General features: G+C 37.3%; 2 protein-coding genes across 2 annotated transcripts in view; one reads left to right on the forward strand and one right to left on the reverse strand.

The window, feature by feature from the left end:
* The window catches only part of ANKRD45 (ankyrin repeat domain 45), a 49780-nt gene that overhangs the window by 18794 nt on the left and 12936 nt on the right, over window positions 1-18050 (forward strand). Inside the window, exon 3 of the mRNA XM_028122940.2 lies at window positions 5689-5856. Within this exon, the coding sequence (XP_027978741.2) occupies window positions 5689-5856 (168 nt within the window). The remainder of the gene's footprint in view (window positions 1-5688; window positions 5857-18050) is intronic.
* TEX50 (testis expressed 50) lies at window positions 10711-12178 on the reverse strand. The gene is given in 3 exon segments (XM_028123002.1): window positions 10711-10941; window positions 11856-12160; window positions 12163-12178. Coding segments are annotated over 3 exon segments (552 nt in total).

Consider the following 18050-nt stretch of genomic DNA (forward strand, 5'->3'; position numbering starts at 1 on the left):
TTTTCAAGGTTGCTTTGGCTATTTGGGGTCTTTCATGGTTCCATACAAATTTTAGGGTTGGTTGTTCTAGCTCTGTGAAAAATGCTATTGGTATTTTGATAGGGATTGCATTAAATGTGTAGATCACTTTGGGTAATATAGACATTTTAACACTATTTGTTCTTCTAATCCATGAGCATGGAATGTTTTCCCATTTCTTTGTGTTTTATTTTCATCTCTTTCATCAGTGTTTTATAGTTTTCAGAGTACTGGTCTTTCACCTCTTTGGTTAGGTTTATTCCTAGGTATTTTACAGTTTTTGGTACAATTGCAAATGGGATTGATTCCTTCATTTCTTTTTCTGCTGTTTCATTATTGGTGTATAGATATGCTACAAATTTCTGTATGTTGTTTTTGTGTCCTGTGACTTTATGGAATTTGTGTATCAGTTCTAGCAATTTTTTTGGTGGAGTCTTTTGGGTTTTCTATATAGAGTATCATGTCATCTGCAAATAGTGAAAGTTTGGCTTCTTTTGTGCCAATTTGGATGCCTTCCATTTCTTTTTGTTGTCTGATTGCTGTGGCTAGGATTTCCAGTAATATGTTGAATAACAGTGGTGAAAATAAACATCCCTGTCTTGTTCCTGACCATAGAGGAAAAGCTCTGTTTTTTTCCCATTGAGAATGATATTAGTTGTGGGTTTTTCATATATGGACTTTATTATTCAGGCCTTATTCATCTTATAACTGAAAGTTTGTACCCTTTGACCAGCCTCTTCCTATTTTCTCCACCTCTCAGTCCCTGGCAAGCACTGTTCTACTCTATTTCTATGAGATCAACTTTTTTTTTTTCTTTTTTTCTTTTTGTTTTTAGATTCCACATATATGTGATACTGTGCAGTATTTGGGTTTCTCTGTCTTACTTCACTTAACATAGTGTCCTTCAGGTTCATCCAAGTTGTTGCAATGGCAGGATTTCCTTCTTTTTTTTTTTTTTAGGATTTCCTTCTTTTTTAAAAGGCTGAATAATATTCATTGTGTGTGCATATGTGAACATTGATGATGTATTGGAGCATAAGAAGTCATTGGCCTCAAATTAAAAGACTTTTAGTTGAAGGACTGCAGTATAGATGTCTCTATAAAGTAAGAAGATGTATGCCATTTATTTGTGGATGATACTCAGAAGTGGAAAGGAAAGAAAATGGTTTTCAAGGTGATTGATGAATCATGTTTGCTTTCACGATTTCCTTTCTTATTAAATACTGGAGAATTGGACACTTAATCCAAAAGGAGGAGAATGAAACAGTTCTGATAGTCTCAGCTCTCTGTTCTCTTGACTTCTGGTCTATTGGGAAGTGCCTTGTTTTCTTCTTGAGCCAAGGATAGGTCTCTGCAGTTGGCAGTTTATTGATGATGGAACCTCCTCTGGTTCTGGCAGGGCTCTGGTCACTAAACCTGACCATACTCAAACAAGTGTGACCAGAACTAATTACCATTTTAAAATTTGTCTCCCCATGCAATCAGCAAACATTTATTAAGGGTGGTGGAATAGCCAGACCTTGTGCTGGGAACTGGGAATAGAAAGCTGAATGAATTCGGCCTTGGACAAGTTTACAGTTTAGCAGAAAACAGCTATGTAAATAATCACTATATCATGGAATAAAGTATGAAATAGCTTAGAGGGGAGATAAGTCAACTTTACCTGGAAGTATTGGACATGGTCAGGGAAGGTTTTATAGAGGAGGCAATATTTCTATTGAATCCTGAAGAATGACCAAGAGTTCAGACAGATGAGAGTTGAGGGATAGGGCATGGCAGACAGTATAGTAATCGCAGTGTCCGATTTTAGTGTCACAATATTGCTCATATTCTGGTATACTTGCTCACTATTTTAGGTAACTGAAATACTGGTCTTTTTGTAGGTCTAATAGTTTTATTTGTTTTTCAAAAATGAAATCTGAGTCACTTATGGATTGAGAAAAATAGTAATGATTTAATTGCTCTATGTATACAAAAAGTCAAACTGGTCTACAAATTTAGATGGTCTACATTGTGGTTTTGCAAAATTTCTGTTATAAGAATAATTCGAGTCCAAAAACTTCCCAACTAAGTAAAATGTGAATCTCATGGTTTTGAAATTGATCAGAAAACTGAAATGGAATCTCTGTATAAGAAAAGACTAAAAAAGACAAATATGAACCAGCAAAGTTTTCTCTGTGGAAAAAAATTACAGCTTACTCTTTTTTTTTTTTTAATTTAGAGAGAGAGAAAGAGCGAGGGGGGGGCAGAGGGAGAGAGAGAATCTTAAGCAAGCTCCATGATGTGGGGCTTGATCTCACAACTCCAAGATCTGAGCCAAATCAAGTGTTGGACGCTTAACCAACTCTGCCACCCAGGTGCCCCTACAGCTTACTTTTAATAAAAAGATTTCAGTGTTTGCAAAAAAGCAAAAAACTGTTCAGAGATCTCCCTCTTTTCAAATTAGAAGTGAGATAATTTGAAGGAAAATACTTGGTGTTGGGATGTCTGGGTGGCTCAGTCTGTTAAGTGCCTGACTTCGGCTCAGGTCATGATCTTGGAATCCAGGGATCCAGCTCCGCCTCAGACTCCCCACTCAGTGGGGAGTCTGCTTCTTCCTCTGTCCCTCACCCTGCTCTCATGCTCTCTCTCTCAAATAGATAAATAAAATCTTAAAAAAAAGAAAGAAAATACTTGATGTTAGTTTATAACCACTTCTAACTAATGTTGAGTGAGAAAAACTTCAGTAGCTAAAAAAATTTGTACAAAAATATCTTGGTGATACCATTGACACACTTAGAAAAATCAAATGTTTCATTTGAAATTTTCATGACTAATTACATTTCTTTATTTTTATAGTGTTTGTTTTTTTATCCTTAATTTTTGTTAGCTTTTTAAAAAAGATTTTAATTTATTTGTCAGAGAGAGAGAGCACAAGCAGGGGGAGTGGCCGACAGAGGGAGAAGCAGGCTCCCCACTGAGCAAGGAACCCGATGCGGGACTGGATCCCAGGACCCTGGGATCATGACCCAAGCTGAAGGCAGATGCTTAACCAACTGAGCCACCGAGGAGTCCTAATTTTTGTTCGTTTTATCTGACAATTTATATTGCTAGTAGAATGAAAATATATACTTAACATTTCTATTTCATACTTAATGCTTTTTTGATATCTTATGTTTATACATTTTCATAATGTATTAACATTAAAATGTATTAAATAGTTTCACTAATTAAAAAAGTGAATTCTGTACTCCATTTTATAAAATACTAGTATTAATACTAAGTAAACATTAAATTTATACTGGAATTATTTTATTCCATTACTGTGATTATTTCAGGTAGAAAAACCCCCAGCATATGCAAAGTTGCAGAGGCATGGAACATGATTAGGGAATTCAAAGAATCTGGTACTGGCATGGTAGGTGGGTTGTGAGAAATATTCTAGATAGGTGAGTATTTTGCTCCATGGCCTATTATTTGTTTTTGACTCATCATCCCTGTTTTTGGACTTTGACCTCACCATATACCTTTATTAACGTATAGCAACCTTGAGAAAAGTACTTACCTTCACTGTGCTTTTGTGTTCTTATCTATAAATGAGAACAAGCTAGTGCCTACTTCATAGGATGGTAGTGAGTTCATAGCTGTGAAGCACATAGAACATTGCCTACATAGAGGAAAAGATTCCTTTTCCTGTCTGATCTTTTGCCTCCTAGGAATTACCTGCTTAGTTGACTCGCTCTGTATTTAGTAACCAGTAAGTCCTCCACAAAGAGAGTATTTTTTCTCTCAGAATTAACCCCAGTCCTTCCCAGTTCCATTTAGGGTACCTTTCTTCCTACTGGGATTTCTAACGTGTGGCCCTCTGTATCCCTCTCCTGGGTTCCAATGCTCATTGCTAACATTGTGGGAGGACTTTAGGAAAATCTCTTTCTCTTCTGGATGCTTTTGAAATCATCTTATTTGTTTTTCTTCTTCTGGGAAGGCAATGGGGTTAATGTATTACAAGGATCTGTGTGTTTCTTTCTAGAAAACAGACCATCCCAACAAGGGGAAAAATATGTAAAGTTGTTTTAAAAACATGTAATTTTTTTGTTAAAAGCCTCTGTTTAGAAATCTTGTTTTCTTGTTTTTAAGCTATGTATATTAAATAGGAAAAAAAAATTAGATGTTACCAGTGGCATGTAACTTCAGCCTTGAGAAAAGCAATGTAAGGAGCCAGAACATCTCATTTGGAATGGCCTCTGGCTCATGTGAGCAGCATCTTGTCTGTAGACAGTGTCTCCCTCCGCAGCAAATCAGGGGCCCTGGACCTTTTGGCTGATTGATGACTTCCATCTTCAGGCAGAAGGCAAGAACAACGAGGGTGGTATCAGGGTATTTCTCTCTTTTTTTTTTGTAGAGGATAAAGGCACAATGAAATTCTTGGGCTAGTCTCTATCTTTTCATTTTTGAAATTTCTCATTTGTTGTGATATTAAGAAAAAAAGAAGTTGGGCCATGAAGGAGCGGTAATTCCAATTTTGGCAGATCCTGGAGTAGATCACTTGATGTTCCTTTTGATTCCCTTACTAACTCTTCAGGTTATGATATCCTCAAGACAAAGGTAGTTTACAACTTGATGTAAAACAGACGTGGGATTGTGGGAATGTGGCAAGTAGGGAGCCAGGGAGAGGTTTCTGGAAGGAAGTAGAGGAATCACTTTTCTCTTTTTCCCTACTCTACTCAGTGACAAGCATTTAGGTGCTGTTTCCTACTCCTTAGAAATCCTTTATTTGGCAACAGACCTGGGTTTGAATCTTGCTTTGGCCACTTGCTCCCAGTGTAGCCTTGGGCAAGGTCTAGCCTCTCTGACCTTCACTGTCCTTTGTATCTTTTAATGGGGTTAACAATACTGACCTCATAAGGTTCTTGAAGGGGTTGAATCGAATTATAGTACATAAAGTGCCTGATACATGGTAGAGTCAACACATCTATTCATTCTTTTGCTCAATTCTTCTTGTAATAGCAGTACAAGCCTCTTTGGCCAGTTAAATGAGTCACAAATACATCCTGTGGGTAAGTTAAAACAAGGAACTTTTGACTTGATTAGTGTAAAAAAATTTTAATGATGCCTCTCTTGTTTTTTACTCTCATAGTAGTTGCCTCAGCAAATCTAAAAAACAACTTTCTAATTTGGTGGGTCATGATTTCAGTTTTAATTCAAATGATTAATTTCCAAACCAAAGGCATACACAGTTGTCATAATTCCTATGATTGCATTAACAATAATGCTAGTGTAATTAGAGTTTGCTGAAAATCCCTTAGACTAGAGTCGTGGGTCTAATTGCGTTCCAAAATAGATTACTTCTAGGGAGGTTGCTGTCTTCCTTAGCAGATGTTGAAGAGCTCAGACTTCAGGCTACCTGTGTTGGTATCTTGCATCCATCATTTACTGGCTATGTTCCTTGGGCCAGTTTCTGGACCTCAGTTTCTGTCTTCTCTGGACCTCAGTTTACTTATCTGGGGATTATAATAATTCTGACCTCATAGGGTTTTTATGAACTAAATGAGTGTACTATATATAAAGTACTTAGAATAGTGCTACCTCACAGTAATTGTTCAAGACTTGATCATTATGATCTTCTGTTCAATAAAACAGCCTGAAACAATGTAGTCTATCTGACCAGACCATCTTCATTCTCTTGGTTAGGTTACACACTCTTACACTGTGCCGCAGCCTGGGGTCGTTTGGAAACTTTGAAAGCACTGGTGGAGTTGGACGTTGATATAGAAGCGTTGAACTTCCGGGAAGAAAGAGCTCGAGATGTTGCTGCTCGGTATTCCCAGACTGAGTGTGTTGAATTCCTGGACTGGGCAGGTAAGGAGGCCTACAGGGTAGTAGTGTAACCAAATTAACGAGAGTTCACTCCTTGGTAAGTCACAGAAACTACCCCAGGTGAATTGTCTCACAAAGGAAACTTTATTGGCAGCAAATAAGGAGATCACGGATGGTAACTTCCAAAGCTGTGACTCCCCAAGCAAGGGTGCATGGGTTCCTTTTATTTAGGGTTAAGATTTTATTCATTTATTTGTATATTTATTTGTTTTTTAAGATTTTATTTATTTATTTGACAGAGGGAGACATAGCGAGAGAAGGAACACAAGCAGGGGGAGTGGGAGAGGGAGAACCAGGCTTCCCGCCCAGCAGGGAGCCCGATGTGGGGTTTGATCCCACGACCCTGGGATCATGACCTGAGCCGAAGGCAGATGCTTCATGACTGAGCCACTCAGGCGCCCCTAGGGTTAGGATATTTAAAAAGGTGATCCTTGTCATTGTACAGGCGAGCATAAGGCTCCACAAGTGCCTTAAGAAAACATGCCTATACATACATTGTATATAATGTAAATGAGGCTTGTGTCCTCCTTGGGTGGAGATTTCATTATTAGAGTGAGATAAAGATAGTTGTGGGTTATTCTAGAGGTCACCCCATGGCCCATCTGTGCTCAAACTGGTCTGGGTAGTCTGGGCTGGCTGGAGGCCTCAGGGCAGTTGCTATTGTGTAAGGGATGGTTTCGGTTTCCATTTGCCTGAATTAAGAGATAAGCAGGGAAGAAGTGCTTAAGGAAAAAAAAATATGGGACAGAGGTTGGTGAGCTCAAGCAGGTGGGTAGTAAAGGTCGGGTCTTGGGATCTAACTGATGACAGTAGAAAAGGACTGAGTGATGGATTTTTTTCCCCTATGAGTTATAGGTTATACCATAACAAAGCAAGAGATGATTAGCATTTTCACCTTTTGTCAAGTTTTATTTGTGCATGTAATCACAGCTGGTGGTGGTGTGTGAAATCTCCTTTTTTTTTTTCCCTATTTTGCTATTGATCTCAAACATTGTACTTAATAGAAACTCCACGTATTGGAAGTTAGTTGATTGACTAATTTCTAACAATTTCACCAATAATTTCCCATAAGAACATATGTATGAGATGTGTTCAGGGCCATTTTCTGAGAGACTTAGGCAGAGTGGACCATTTCTTTTCTTTTTTTTTTAATGATGTATTTGAGTCATATATTTGCTTTCCCAGGTAGATACAGTTATAATAATTTAAAATGATTTTCCAGGCAAAATTAATCTATAGTGTTAGAAGTCAGAATAGCAGTTACCTTTCTGGCATGAGGGGAATTTCTAGGGTGTAACTTTTTTTTCCTTGATCTGGTTGCTCGTTACATGGTGTGTTCATTTGTGAAAATTTTTTGAGCTGTACATTTATAATTTTTGCACTTTTCTGCATGTATGTTAATGCTACAATCAAAGGTCAAAAAGCTATGTGCTATTTTGAGTTTTAGTGATATTTTGCTTCATTCATTTCCACAGCCCTGTAGAACATAGCTTAGAGATTCCAGGGAGATAATACCTGTGTAATTATGTATGTGTACACACATTGGTTAAAAAACTAGTACTTGTGAAGTTCACGGCATTCATTTTGCATAGTACTCTTGCATTTGTGCTTTTCAGCAAGCATTTATTAAATGCCCACTATGAGTATAGCATTGTTGCCAGTACAACTGGTTGTTCCTGCCCTCTGGACATTTGTTAGGTGGGGGATGATAAGCTATAGACATAAATAACATCAGAAAGCCTATGAATAAGGGTTAAAGTCAGCAGAGGCGGTGGTCCATGCTATGGGGTGGTCAGGGAACGTGAAGTTGGAGCATGTTGGAGTTGAACTGGGCCTTGGAGAATGGGTGGGATTTTAATACATTAGAAGGAGACAGGGTGTAAGCACAGCCTGAGGGCTGAGGCTGAAAGTGGCGTATTGAGGGACAGTGACGAAATTGCCTTACTAGAATAGCAAGTTGTAATTTGCAAAGGTGCGCTACAGCACAGGTGGAATCATAAAAGAGAAAGTACATAGGCTTTTGAATCGAATTGCTGGAGTTTATATACTGGTGTCTCCGTTTGAAACCTATGTGACCTTGGACAAGGTACTTAAATTCTTTATACCTTAGTTTTATTTTCCAGAAAAGGGAACCAATAATAGATCCTGCCTCTTGGCAGTTGTTGTGAGGAATGAAGTGAGATGATATAAAGCACTTCCCACAAGGCCTGGTGTGTGATGAGCACTTGAAAAATGCTACTGCTGTTACTACAGCCAGATAATACCCTGAAATGCCAGGTTAAGGTGTTTTCATTTCATTTCTGTTGCAACTGGGAGCCACTGAAAGTTTTATGTAGCAAAGGAAGAGGATGGAAGTGGTATTTAGGAAGAGTCATCCGGTAGCAATAAGGAGCTTGCTTATCAGCAACATGAGAGGAGGACTGGGAGAATAGAAATAAGGAAATTGAGGGAAAGTAGCACATTTGGAAAGAAAAAGATGAGTTATAGTTTGTGGATTATTTTGCAGATAATTATCCACTTGTACTAAATGTTTTCTAGGGGCAATATTTCTAAGAATAGCTTCAATTTCATGGTGAGATCTGTAAGTAAAAAGAAAACAAATAGCAAAGAATTTAAGCGATCTCCCATGAAGTTATTGTAGCTGAAATTCACATTGTATAATTTAAAATCCATTTTTGAAGAATGACCCATGGTACTTAAAACACAAACCAGGGACAAATTTAAATATAACTTTTCTGAAAAGACAGTTTGGGACTTATGGGTGTGAAGTTCCAGTCGTTTTCTTCCTCCTAATATCCATCTGTTTAGTTTGGGTCCTTAACATTCTTGGGGGAATTATACCTAACATTTCCTAATAATTGAGATAAAAGAAGACTACAGTACTATATAAACTAGTATTCTGTTTTCAGATCAACGATGGAATTTTAAGGATTGGAACTTCATGGTAATGTAGCTGTGGAATGTCAGAAACACAAACTATTCAACAAAACATTTAATGTTTGTTTAATTCAGGCTAAATGAGAGTTTAAACCACTACTATTTCTTGTTCTGGTGATTAGAGTAGGAGTCACCTGGAGAAGTTTAAGGGGTTGAGGACTCCCTATGTTGCCAGCTGGACTGGGGAGACCCCCCTGGACCCAGAAGCCTCTGCCCAGCCCATCCCCAGGATGTCATTGAAGGCTCTTGGTCTCCTCACTAGAAAGAATTCATGCGCAGACCAGACACAAAGATTGAGTGGTGCAAGTAGGAGAGTTTATTAAAGTAAGAATATGCCCTCAAGATGAGAGAGTAGGTGAGCTTGAGAGAGAGCTGAATGCCCTGGTTTGGAGTCTCATCTTTTATTGACAGTTGTTAACTAGGGGGTGGAATATTCATTACTTGGGGAGGGGATTTCTTGGGAGCAAAGTTTTGTACATTTTTTCCCTTATGTCATCACCGTTTCCAGCCTTCTTTGCCTTGGGCCTGTCTGGTTTGATCCAGCTTCTCGTGGCTTGTTTTGGAGTGCTGTCAGGACAGGTTCTCTAACTTTCCCAATAGTTGGCCATAACTCCCCCTTTGCTGGCCTCTAGGCATCCTGTTAAAGCCTGTCTACTCTAAAACCCACCCAAAAAGATTCTCCTCCATACAGTAGAAAATTCCACTCTTAGAGAGCAATTGCTTTGGATTTTCGAGGTTTGGAGACTTTTCATTAAAAGAAATTTGTATCAGTGTTCTCTTAGAGGGAACTGGTTGACAGGTCAGAACTCTGAAAGGATGGAAGAGACATTTTTGGAGATGTAAGTGTAGGGTTGTGCTAAGGGAGAATGGAAGTAAGGAGGAGTCTGGAAACTGGGCTCATAAACTTTTAATAATCCACAATAACCCGAGCAGGCACTATTCTATTACTTGTAAAGACTATAGAGTCTTACTCATTGTTTCAAGAAATTTTTTTTTTTTTTTAAGAATTGTTTTATAAAAGTTTTTTTTCTCCCTTATATTGATGCGAGGTGTATTACAGAACTGGCATGTTTTTCTGTATGTTTTAAATCAAATCTTCTGTCCTAGTCTCAGATAGGGCTCCCAATTTGTTTGGAAAATATGGTAACCATACTTATAAAAATTGAGGTGGCTGATCAACAAAAGTCTGGAATACTTTCTAAAAACTGAGGTATCTTATCAATCAAAGCCTGAAATTTTAGAAATGTTGATGCTTAATCATTTGTCATAATGAAAATGGAAAAATATATACTTTAAAAAATTATTCTATTTCTTAATATTTCCATACTATTTTAGCCATCTGAGATGGGAAATTAAAAGTTTCTGTGTGGCCAAAAAATCTACTCAGGAAAGTAAGAAAAACCACAAATTAATTTTATTTATTTATTTATTATTAATTAATTAATTAATTTAAAGTAGTCTCAATACCCAGGGTGGAATGAACATGGGGCTTGAACTCATGACCCTGAGATCAAGACCTGAGCTGAGATTAAGAGTCAGATGCTTAACCAACTGAGACACGCAGGCACCCCACAAATATTATTTAAATCAGAGATTTATTGAAACACTAAATCAAGATTCTATTCTACGTATTGATTAATGATTAGTAATCTAACACACTAAAAAGAAAAAAAACACTTAAACATGAAGAAGTGATTGTATACAATCTTTTTCTTGGTACTCTAGTAAGTATGGATGCCTTTTTAGTTGAATAGAAGTAATTTTTCAACCCATACTTCTTTGGAAAGATTCAGTTAAGTATGTGACAAAAAAAAATTACAAGGGCTCTCAAAGAACCATTTTTATCCTTGCATGAGTTGTCTCAACAGATTTCTTGTGTAATCTCCATATTGGATTGAGCTACAGTTGCATATGGATAGGTCTAGTTCCTCTGGCTCCTTCTTCACTCCTCTTCCTCTTTAGTTTTCGGTGCTTGACTTTCTTCGCTGGAGCATGATGGGACATCTCATTCAGATACTTGGTCATCACTGATGTTGTGGCCACCAGCCGGCAGAGTATTTGGTCAATGTCATAGATGGACTGATTTTCTAGGTCATTACCAAATGTATTTGAGGAGGCTGGTTTTTTCAGCTAAAAGAAGAGAGGCAGATGATATTATAGATTTTTTTCTTACTGTAGTTCAGATTACATTTGTTTTCTGGATATGTACACTTAAACTCTAAACACTACCCATTATGTATCTATACAAAAGAAAGGTTGCTATAAAAGGTGTAAGTGCAGAAGAAATGCTCTTTTGTATATGATTATAAGATTATAGTGATCATTATCACCATCAGCAAGCATTTAATATGTGCTTTTTATGGTTAGAGCATTCTGCTGAAAGAAATTACTTGAATATTAGTAAAATGTTTTCCTTTACTAAGCAGCCTCCATGTATAATGCAGTCAAATCCTAGTAATTTTATAAATATCTCATTGTTGTGAAGGTCAATGAGCTTTTAAGATTGCCTCAAAATACGGTGCCATTGGCAAAGTGGGAAATTAGTTTAAGAGCACCATTTCCCAGAAAATTATCCTAACCTTAGAAATTAGTTTATAGTCTGTTTAAAAAAGAAAAAAATAAATACTTATTTTTCTTAGCTTTCTTAGGTAGATCTGGAAGGGACTTTACAGATCCCTTGTCCAGATACTTCATTTATGGATGAGACAGCTGAGAAAGATTGAATGACTTACCTATGGGCCCAGACAGATAACTTCATCTCCTACCCATTCTACTCATTGTAGCTCACTACTTTCCTGATCTATTTTGTAACTTGAAAGAGAGAGGATGAACTAGATTATTTTAAGGACTTTCTAATTCAGTATACATTGTTGAGCCCCAAGTATGTGCAAGACACTGTACTACATGTTTGGGGGTGAGTGGTGGGGGCAAGGACATGTTACAAAGAGGAATAAGACATGGTACTTTCCCTCAAAGAAGCTGATAATCTTATGTTTTAAAGTCTATGGTATTTATAACTATTACTGTTTGCATCACTAATTCACCTTTTTTTGGTGTTTTTTCCATTTCATCCACAGGTAATGCACAGATAAAACAGACAGGATTAAAAAGAGAGCTTGTACTAAAATATAAATGAGATGTAAAGAACCCTGAAATATATCCATATTGGCAAAACTGCAGCATAGTTTGTCCAGAGGGTAAGGTAGACAGTGAGATGGAGAAGGCTTAACTTTCAGATAATGCATTTCTTCTGGAAAAATCTCCCATCCAACCTTTGTCCAGATAGTTCCATCACAAATGCAGAAGCTCTCCTTAAAGAAGCAGATAAACAACAGAGAAAAAGTTAGGATAGTCCTTGAATGGACATCTTTCTCAACTGGGGAAAAAAACATCTAGCCAAAAAATTGGTCACAGAGCAGAATCACTCTGGGATCAGTTAATGTGGTGCTCCACTCAAAAGCATTGTCAGCACAATATACACTGATGAGCATTATAACATCATTAGTCATAGTGATTCAGGATAAATTCAGTGATGTCATAAAGGACCACATTAGAACTAAAAGGTGTCACCTAGCCAATTACTGGGTTTCTTTCTTTCTTTCTTTCTCTTTCTTTCTTTCTTTCTTTCTTTCTTTCTTTCTTTCTTTCTTTCTTTCTTTCTTTCTTTCTTTCTTTCTTTCTTTCTTTCTTTCTTTCTTTCTTTCTTTCTTTCTTTCTTTCTTTCTTTCTTTCTTTCTTTCTTTCTTTCTTTCTTTCTTTTCTTTCTTTCTTTCCTTTCTTTCTTTCTCTCTCTCTCTGATTGTATTTTTAAGTAATCTCTACACCCATTGTGGGGCTTGAACTCACAACCCCAAGAGTAAGAGTTGCATGCTCCACCAACTGAGCCAGCCAGGCACCCCTCCTGGGTTTCCTAGGGATATTTTTCCTTGCTTTTTGCCAGAATGTTTTGAGCTTTTTCCCTTTTCTGAAAAATGAAGACTTTACTAATTTTTGCTTGCTAATAAATTTTGTAATCATATTAACAGATTTTCATAGAAATAATTTACCTATATCTCCTCCAAGCCTTCTGAAGTATGGCAGTTTTATATCTACCTAAAATGTTGCTATGGCCATACCGTTGCACACAATTTAGCATCTGCTTCTGTTTTTTTTCACTCTGGAATGTCCTTCCCTTCAAATAGTTAAGCAAATATTGAGTTCCTCCCCCTTTTAACTTATGTCCCTTTGGTGGCAATGTGGTACTGTCCAATAATGAGTGAGGGGTGGGGAATTTGGCATGGAGTATGATAAAAAGATGAGACATAGATCCTGCCTTTAAAGAGCTTACAGTCTAGAGATAGTAGCAAAAAACAAGATAGGAAAAATTATGAGATAGACTAAAATGAGAGCTAACTCAAATTATAATCATGTAATGGTTGAGAGAGCAATGAGTTCTTTTTGGGGGAATCAGAAGTCAGAAGTTTCACAGAAGAGTATTTGAGTAAGCTTTGAAGAACGAGTAGAATTTTGGAAGATGGCAATGCAGAGAGGGCATCTTAGGTTGAGGAAACATAATAGAGAAATGCTCTGTCAACATTCATATAATAAATACTTATTGAGTACCTCTATGTGCTAAATACTGTCCTAGGACCTGAGAATATATGCACAATTTGGCACAAAACAGAATCTTTATGTTCCTCAGTTTGCTTTCCAGTAGGAAGACCCAGAAAATATATCTGTCAAAATCTATAAATCTATAGAGAGCTTTCGAGAAAAGTAGAACGGCAAGGGGGTTATGAAGTTGCCGGCAAGGGGGTTATGAAGTTGCCAGTAAGTGAATGAGCGAGTGTGTGTTCCTTTACAGAGGGCAAGCAGGAAAGGCCTCTCTGATAAGCTAATGTCTGAGCAGACAGACAGCTGAGGAACTGAGAGTGAGCCATGTTGACAGGTGGCGATGTTGCTCTGTAAATAATGGGTAGACTCTCTGGATGAATGTTGGAAGGGATAAAGCTAGAAAGGTAGTTTGTGGCTAGATGGATGTTGGAGGGCTCTGTGTTTTATTCAGTAGTCAGTAGGAGTCATTTAGAGAGTTTTGAGGAGAAGAGTGACATAATGATAAACTTACCGAGTGCTTTACTATGTCCCAGGCACTGTGCCAAGATACTTGCATGCATTATACTACATTTTGTTTAGTCCTTACAATTATATGAGGACTGTACTACAATACTTCCATTTTATAGATGAAACCTAGAGAGGTTAAGGTATTACTGCGATCTAAGTGTTTGTGTCTTCTCACCCCCAATTCATATGTTGAATACTAATGCCCAGTGTGATAGTTTTAGGAGGGCCTTTGGGAGGTGCTTAGAAAATGAGGGTGGAACCCTCACAAATAAGATTAATGTCCTTATAAGAGGTCTCACAGAGCTCCCTAGCCCCTTCCACCATGTGAAGGCATAGTGAGAATATGCCAACTACGAAGAAGGAGGGCTCTCATCAGACCACAACCATGTTGGTACCTTGATCTTGGACTTCTCAGTCTCCAGAACTGTGAGAAATGAATTTTTGTTGTTTATAATCTACCCAGTCGGTGATGTTTTGCTATAGTGGCCTGAATGCATTACACAGGTATGGTGGCATTAAGAGGATGCTTGCAATAAACTCCTTTCTCTATGAAGCCACCCCAAATAAACATGTGCTTTCAGTAAAATCAGTGTGCTTATTTTACAAATGCAGTTTCATGACAAGTTCTTTAGTTCCGTCTTCTGACTAATTCCTCCATCCTGTATTGGAATTCTGGAACTACCACTGACTCCAGGTTACCCAAATAGTGTAGCCAAAATCTAAACCTTGGATTCCAGTTTAGGGAATTAATTTTGCTTGCAGCATGAATAATAGGTTTGAATCTGTGAAGGGCTGGAAGCAAGAATACTAGTTAACTGGTCCCTGTATGTTAATACAATTCCTGGAGCACCTGGGTGGCTCAGTTGGTTGAGTGTCCAACTCTTGATCTTGGCTCGGGTCTTAATCTCAGGGTTGTGCATTCGAGCCCTGTGTTGAGTCCAGCAAATAAACAAACCAAAAAAACCCTAAAAACTATTCCAGACGTGGGTCTGAATTTGACCTCTTTTATTATGTCCACTTTACAGATAGACAAATGAGGCTTAGGAGATTGTTGTTACTACAGATGACACAGCTGAGTGTTACAGTGATGTTTTTTAAAGTTTCTATTTCAATTCCAGTTAGTTACCATACAGTGTAATATTATTTTCAGATGTACAATTTAGTGATTCAACACTCCACAAAACACCCAGTGCTCATCACAAGTGCCCTCCTCAATCGCCATCACCTATTTCACCCAACCCCCTACCCATTTCCCCTCTGGTAACCATCAGTTTGCTCTCTGTAGTTAAGAGTCTGTTTCTTGGTGTGCCTCTTTGTCTCTTTTCCCCCCTTGCTCCTTTGTTTTGTTTCTTAAATTCCACATAGGAGCAAAATCATATGGTATTTGTCTTTTTCTAATTGACTTATTTTGCTTAGCATAATACTCTCTCTAGCTCCATCCACATCCTTGCAAATGGCAAGATTGCATTCCTTTTTAAGGTTAAGTAATATTCCAATTTATGTATACACCTTAAGTAATATTCCATTTTATATATATACCACATCAGTATAGATGGACACTTGGGCTGTTTCTGTAGTTTGGCTATTGTAGATAATGCTGCTATAAACATCGGGGTCCATGTATCCCTTTGAATTGGTATTATTGTATTCTTTGGGTAAATACTGCAATTGCTGAATTGTAGAGTGGTTCTATTTTTTACTTTTGAGGAACCGCCATACTGTTTTCCACAGCGGCTGCACCAGTTTGCCTTCCCACCAGCAGTGCAAGAGGGTTCCCCTTTCTCCACATCCTCACCAATACCTGTTGTTCCTTGTATTTTTTATTTTACCTCTTCTGACAGATGTGAGGTGAAATCTCATTGTAGTTTTGATTTGTATTTCTCTGATGATGAGTAATATGGAGCATCTTTTCATGTGTCTGTTGGCCAACTGTATGTCTTCTTTAGAAAAATGTCTATCCATGTCTTTTACCCGTTTTTTAGTTGGATTATTTGTTTTTTGGGTGTTGAATTGTATAGGTTCTTTATATATTTTGGATACTAACCCTTTATCAGAGATGTCATTTGCAAATATCTTCCCCCATTCCACAAGTTGCGTTTTAGTTTTGTTGTTTGTTTCCTTCTCTGTGCAGAAGCTTTTTATTTCAATGAAGTCCCAATCCTTTATTTTTGCTTTTGTTTTCCTTGCCTCCAGAGACATATCGAGAAAGAAGCTGCTATTGCTAATGTCAAAGAGGTTACTGCCTGTGTTCTCCACTAGGACTTTTTAGTAGTTTCCTGTCTCACATTTAGGTCTTTTATCCGTTTTGAAGTTATTTTTGTGTGGGGTGTAAGAAAGTGGTCCAGTTTTCATTCTTTTGCATGTTGCTCTCCAGTTTTCCCAACACCATTTGTTGAAGAGACTCTTTTCCATTGGCTCTTTTTTGAAGATTAATTGACCATATAGTTGTGGGTTCATTTCTGGGTTCTCTATTCTGTTCCATTGGTCTATGTGTCTATTTTTGTGCCAGTACCATACTGTTTTGATCACTACAGCTTTGTAATATAACCTGAACTCCAGAATTGTGATGCCTTCAGCTTTGCTTTTCTTTTCAAGGTTGCTTTGGCTATTTGGGATCTTTCATGGTTCCATACAAATTTTAGGGTTGGTTGTTCTAGCTCTGTGAAAAATGCTGTTGGTATTTTGATAGGGATTGCATTAAATGTGTAGATCACTTTGGGTAGTATAGACATTTTAACAATATTTATTCTTTTAATTCATGAATGCTTTCCCATTTCTTTGTGTTTCATTTTCATCTCTTTCATCAGTGTTTTACAGTTTTCAGAGTACTGGTCTTTCACCTCTTTGGTTAGGTTTATTCCTAAGTATCTTATGGTTTTTAGTACAATTGTAAATGGGATTAATGCCCTAATTTGTCTTTCTGCTGCTTCATTATTTGTGTATAGAAATGCAACATATTTCTGTATGTTGTTTTTGTATCTTGTGACTTTACAGAATTCGTGTATCAGTTCTACAGGTTTTTGGTGGAGTCTTTTGGGTTTTCTATATAGAGTATCATGTCATCTGCAAATAGGGAAAGCTTGACTTCTATGCCAATTTGGATGCCTTTTATTTCTTTTTGTTGTCTGATTGCTGTAGCTAGGACTTCCAGTACTATGTTGAATACCAGTGCTGAGAGTAGACATCCGTGTCTTGTTCCTGACCATAGAGGAAAAGCTCTGTTTTTTTCCCATTGAGAATGATATTAGTTGTGGGTTTTCATATATGGACATTATTATGCTGAGATACATTCCCTCTAACCCTACTTTGTTGAGAGTTTTTATCATGAATGGATGTTGTACTTTGTCAAATGCTTTTTCTGCATCTATTGAAAGGGTCATGTGGTTCTTATCCTTTCTTTTATTAATGTGGTGTATCACACTGATTGATTTGCGAATATTGAACCGCCCTTGCAGCCCAGGAATAAATCCCACTTGATTTGTTCACAGACGAATTCTACCAAACATTTAAAGAAGAGCTAATACTTATTCTTCTCAAACTATTCCAAAAAACAGAAAAGGAAGGAAAACTTCCAGATTCATTCTATGAGGCCATGATTGGTGAATGATTCTTTTAATCCTTTGGGTTCTCTTTGCCACTGAGAATTTTTGTATCCATGTTCATCAGGGATATTGGCCTGTAGTTTTTAGGGGAGTCTTTTTTTGGTTTTGGTATCAGGGTAATGCTGGCCTCATAGAATGAATTCCAAAACTATTTTTTGGAATAGTTTGAGAAGAATAGGTATTAACTCTTTAATTATTTGGTAGAATTTGTCTGTGAAGCCATCTGGCCCTGGACTTTGGTTTGTTGGGAGATTTTTAACTGATTCAGTTTCTTTGCTGGTTATCAGTCTGTTCAAGTTTTCTCTTTCTTCCTGTTTCAGTTTTGGTAGTTTATACGTTTCTAGGAATTTATGCATTTCTTCTAGATTGTCCAATTTGTTGGCATATAGTTTTTCATAATCTCTTATGATTGTTTGCATTTCTGTGGTGTTCGTTGTTATTTCTCCTCTCTTGTTCATGATTTTATTTATTTCATTGATCTATTGTGTTTTTTTTAAGTTTCTTTATCATTTATTTCTGCTCTAATCTTTATTATTT

The sequence above is a fragment of the Eumetopias jubatus genome, unplaced genomic scaffold (genome assembly GCF_037043125.1).
Source record: "Eumetopias jubatus isolate StellerSeaLion01/CBP00866 unplaced genomic scaffold, mEumJub1_p1.0 scaffold_12, whole genome shotgun sequence".
Lineage (NCBI taxonomy): Eukaryota > Metazoa > Chordata > Mammalia > Carnivora > Otariidae > Eumetopias > Eumetopias jubatus.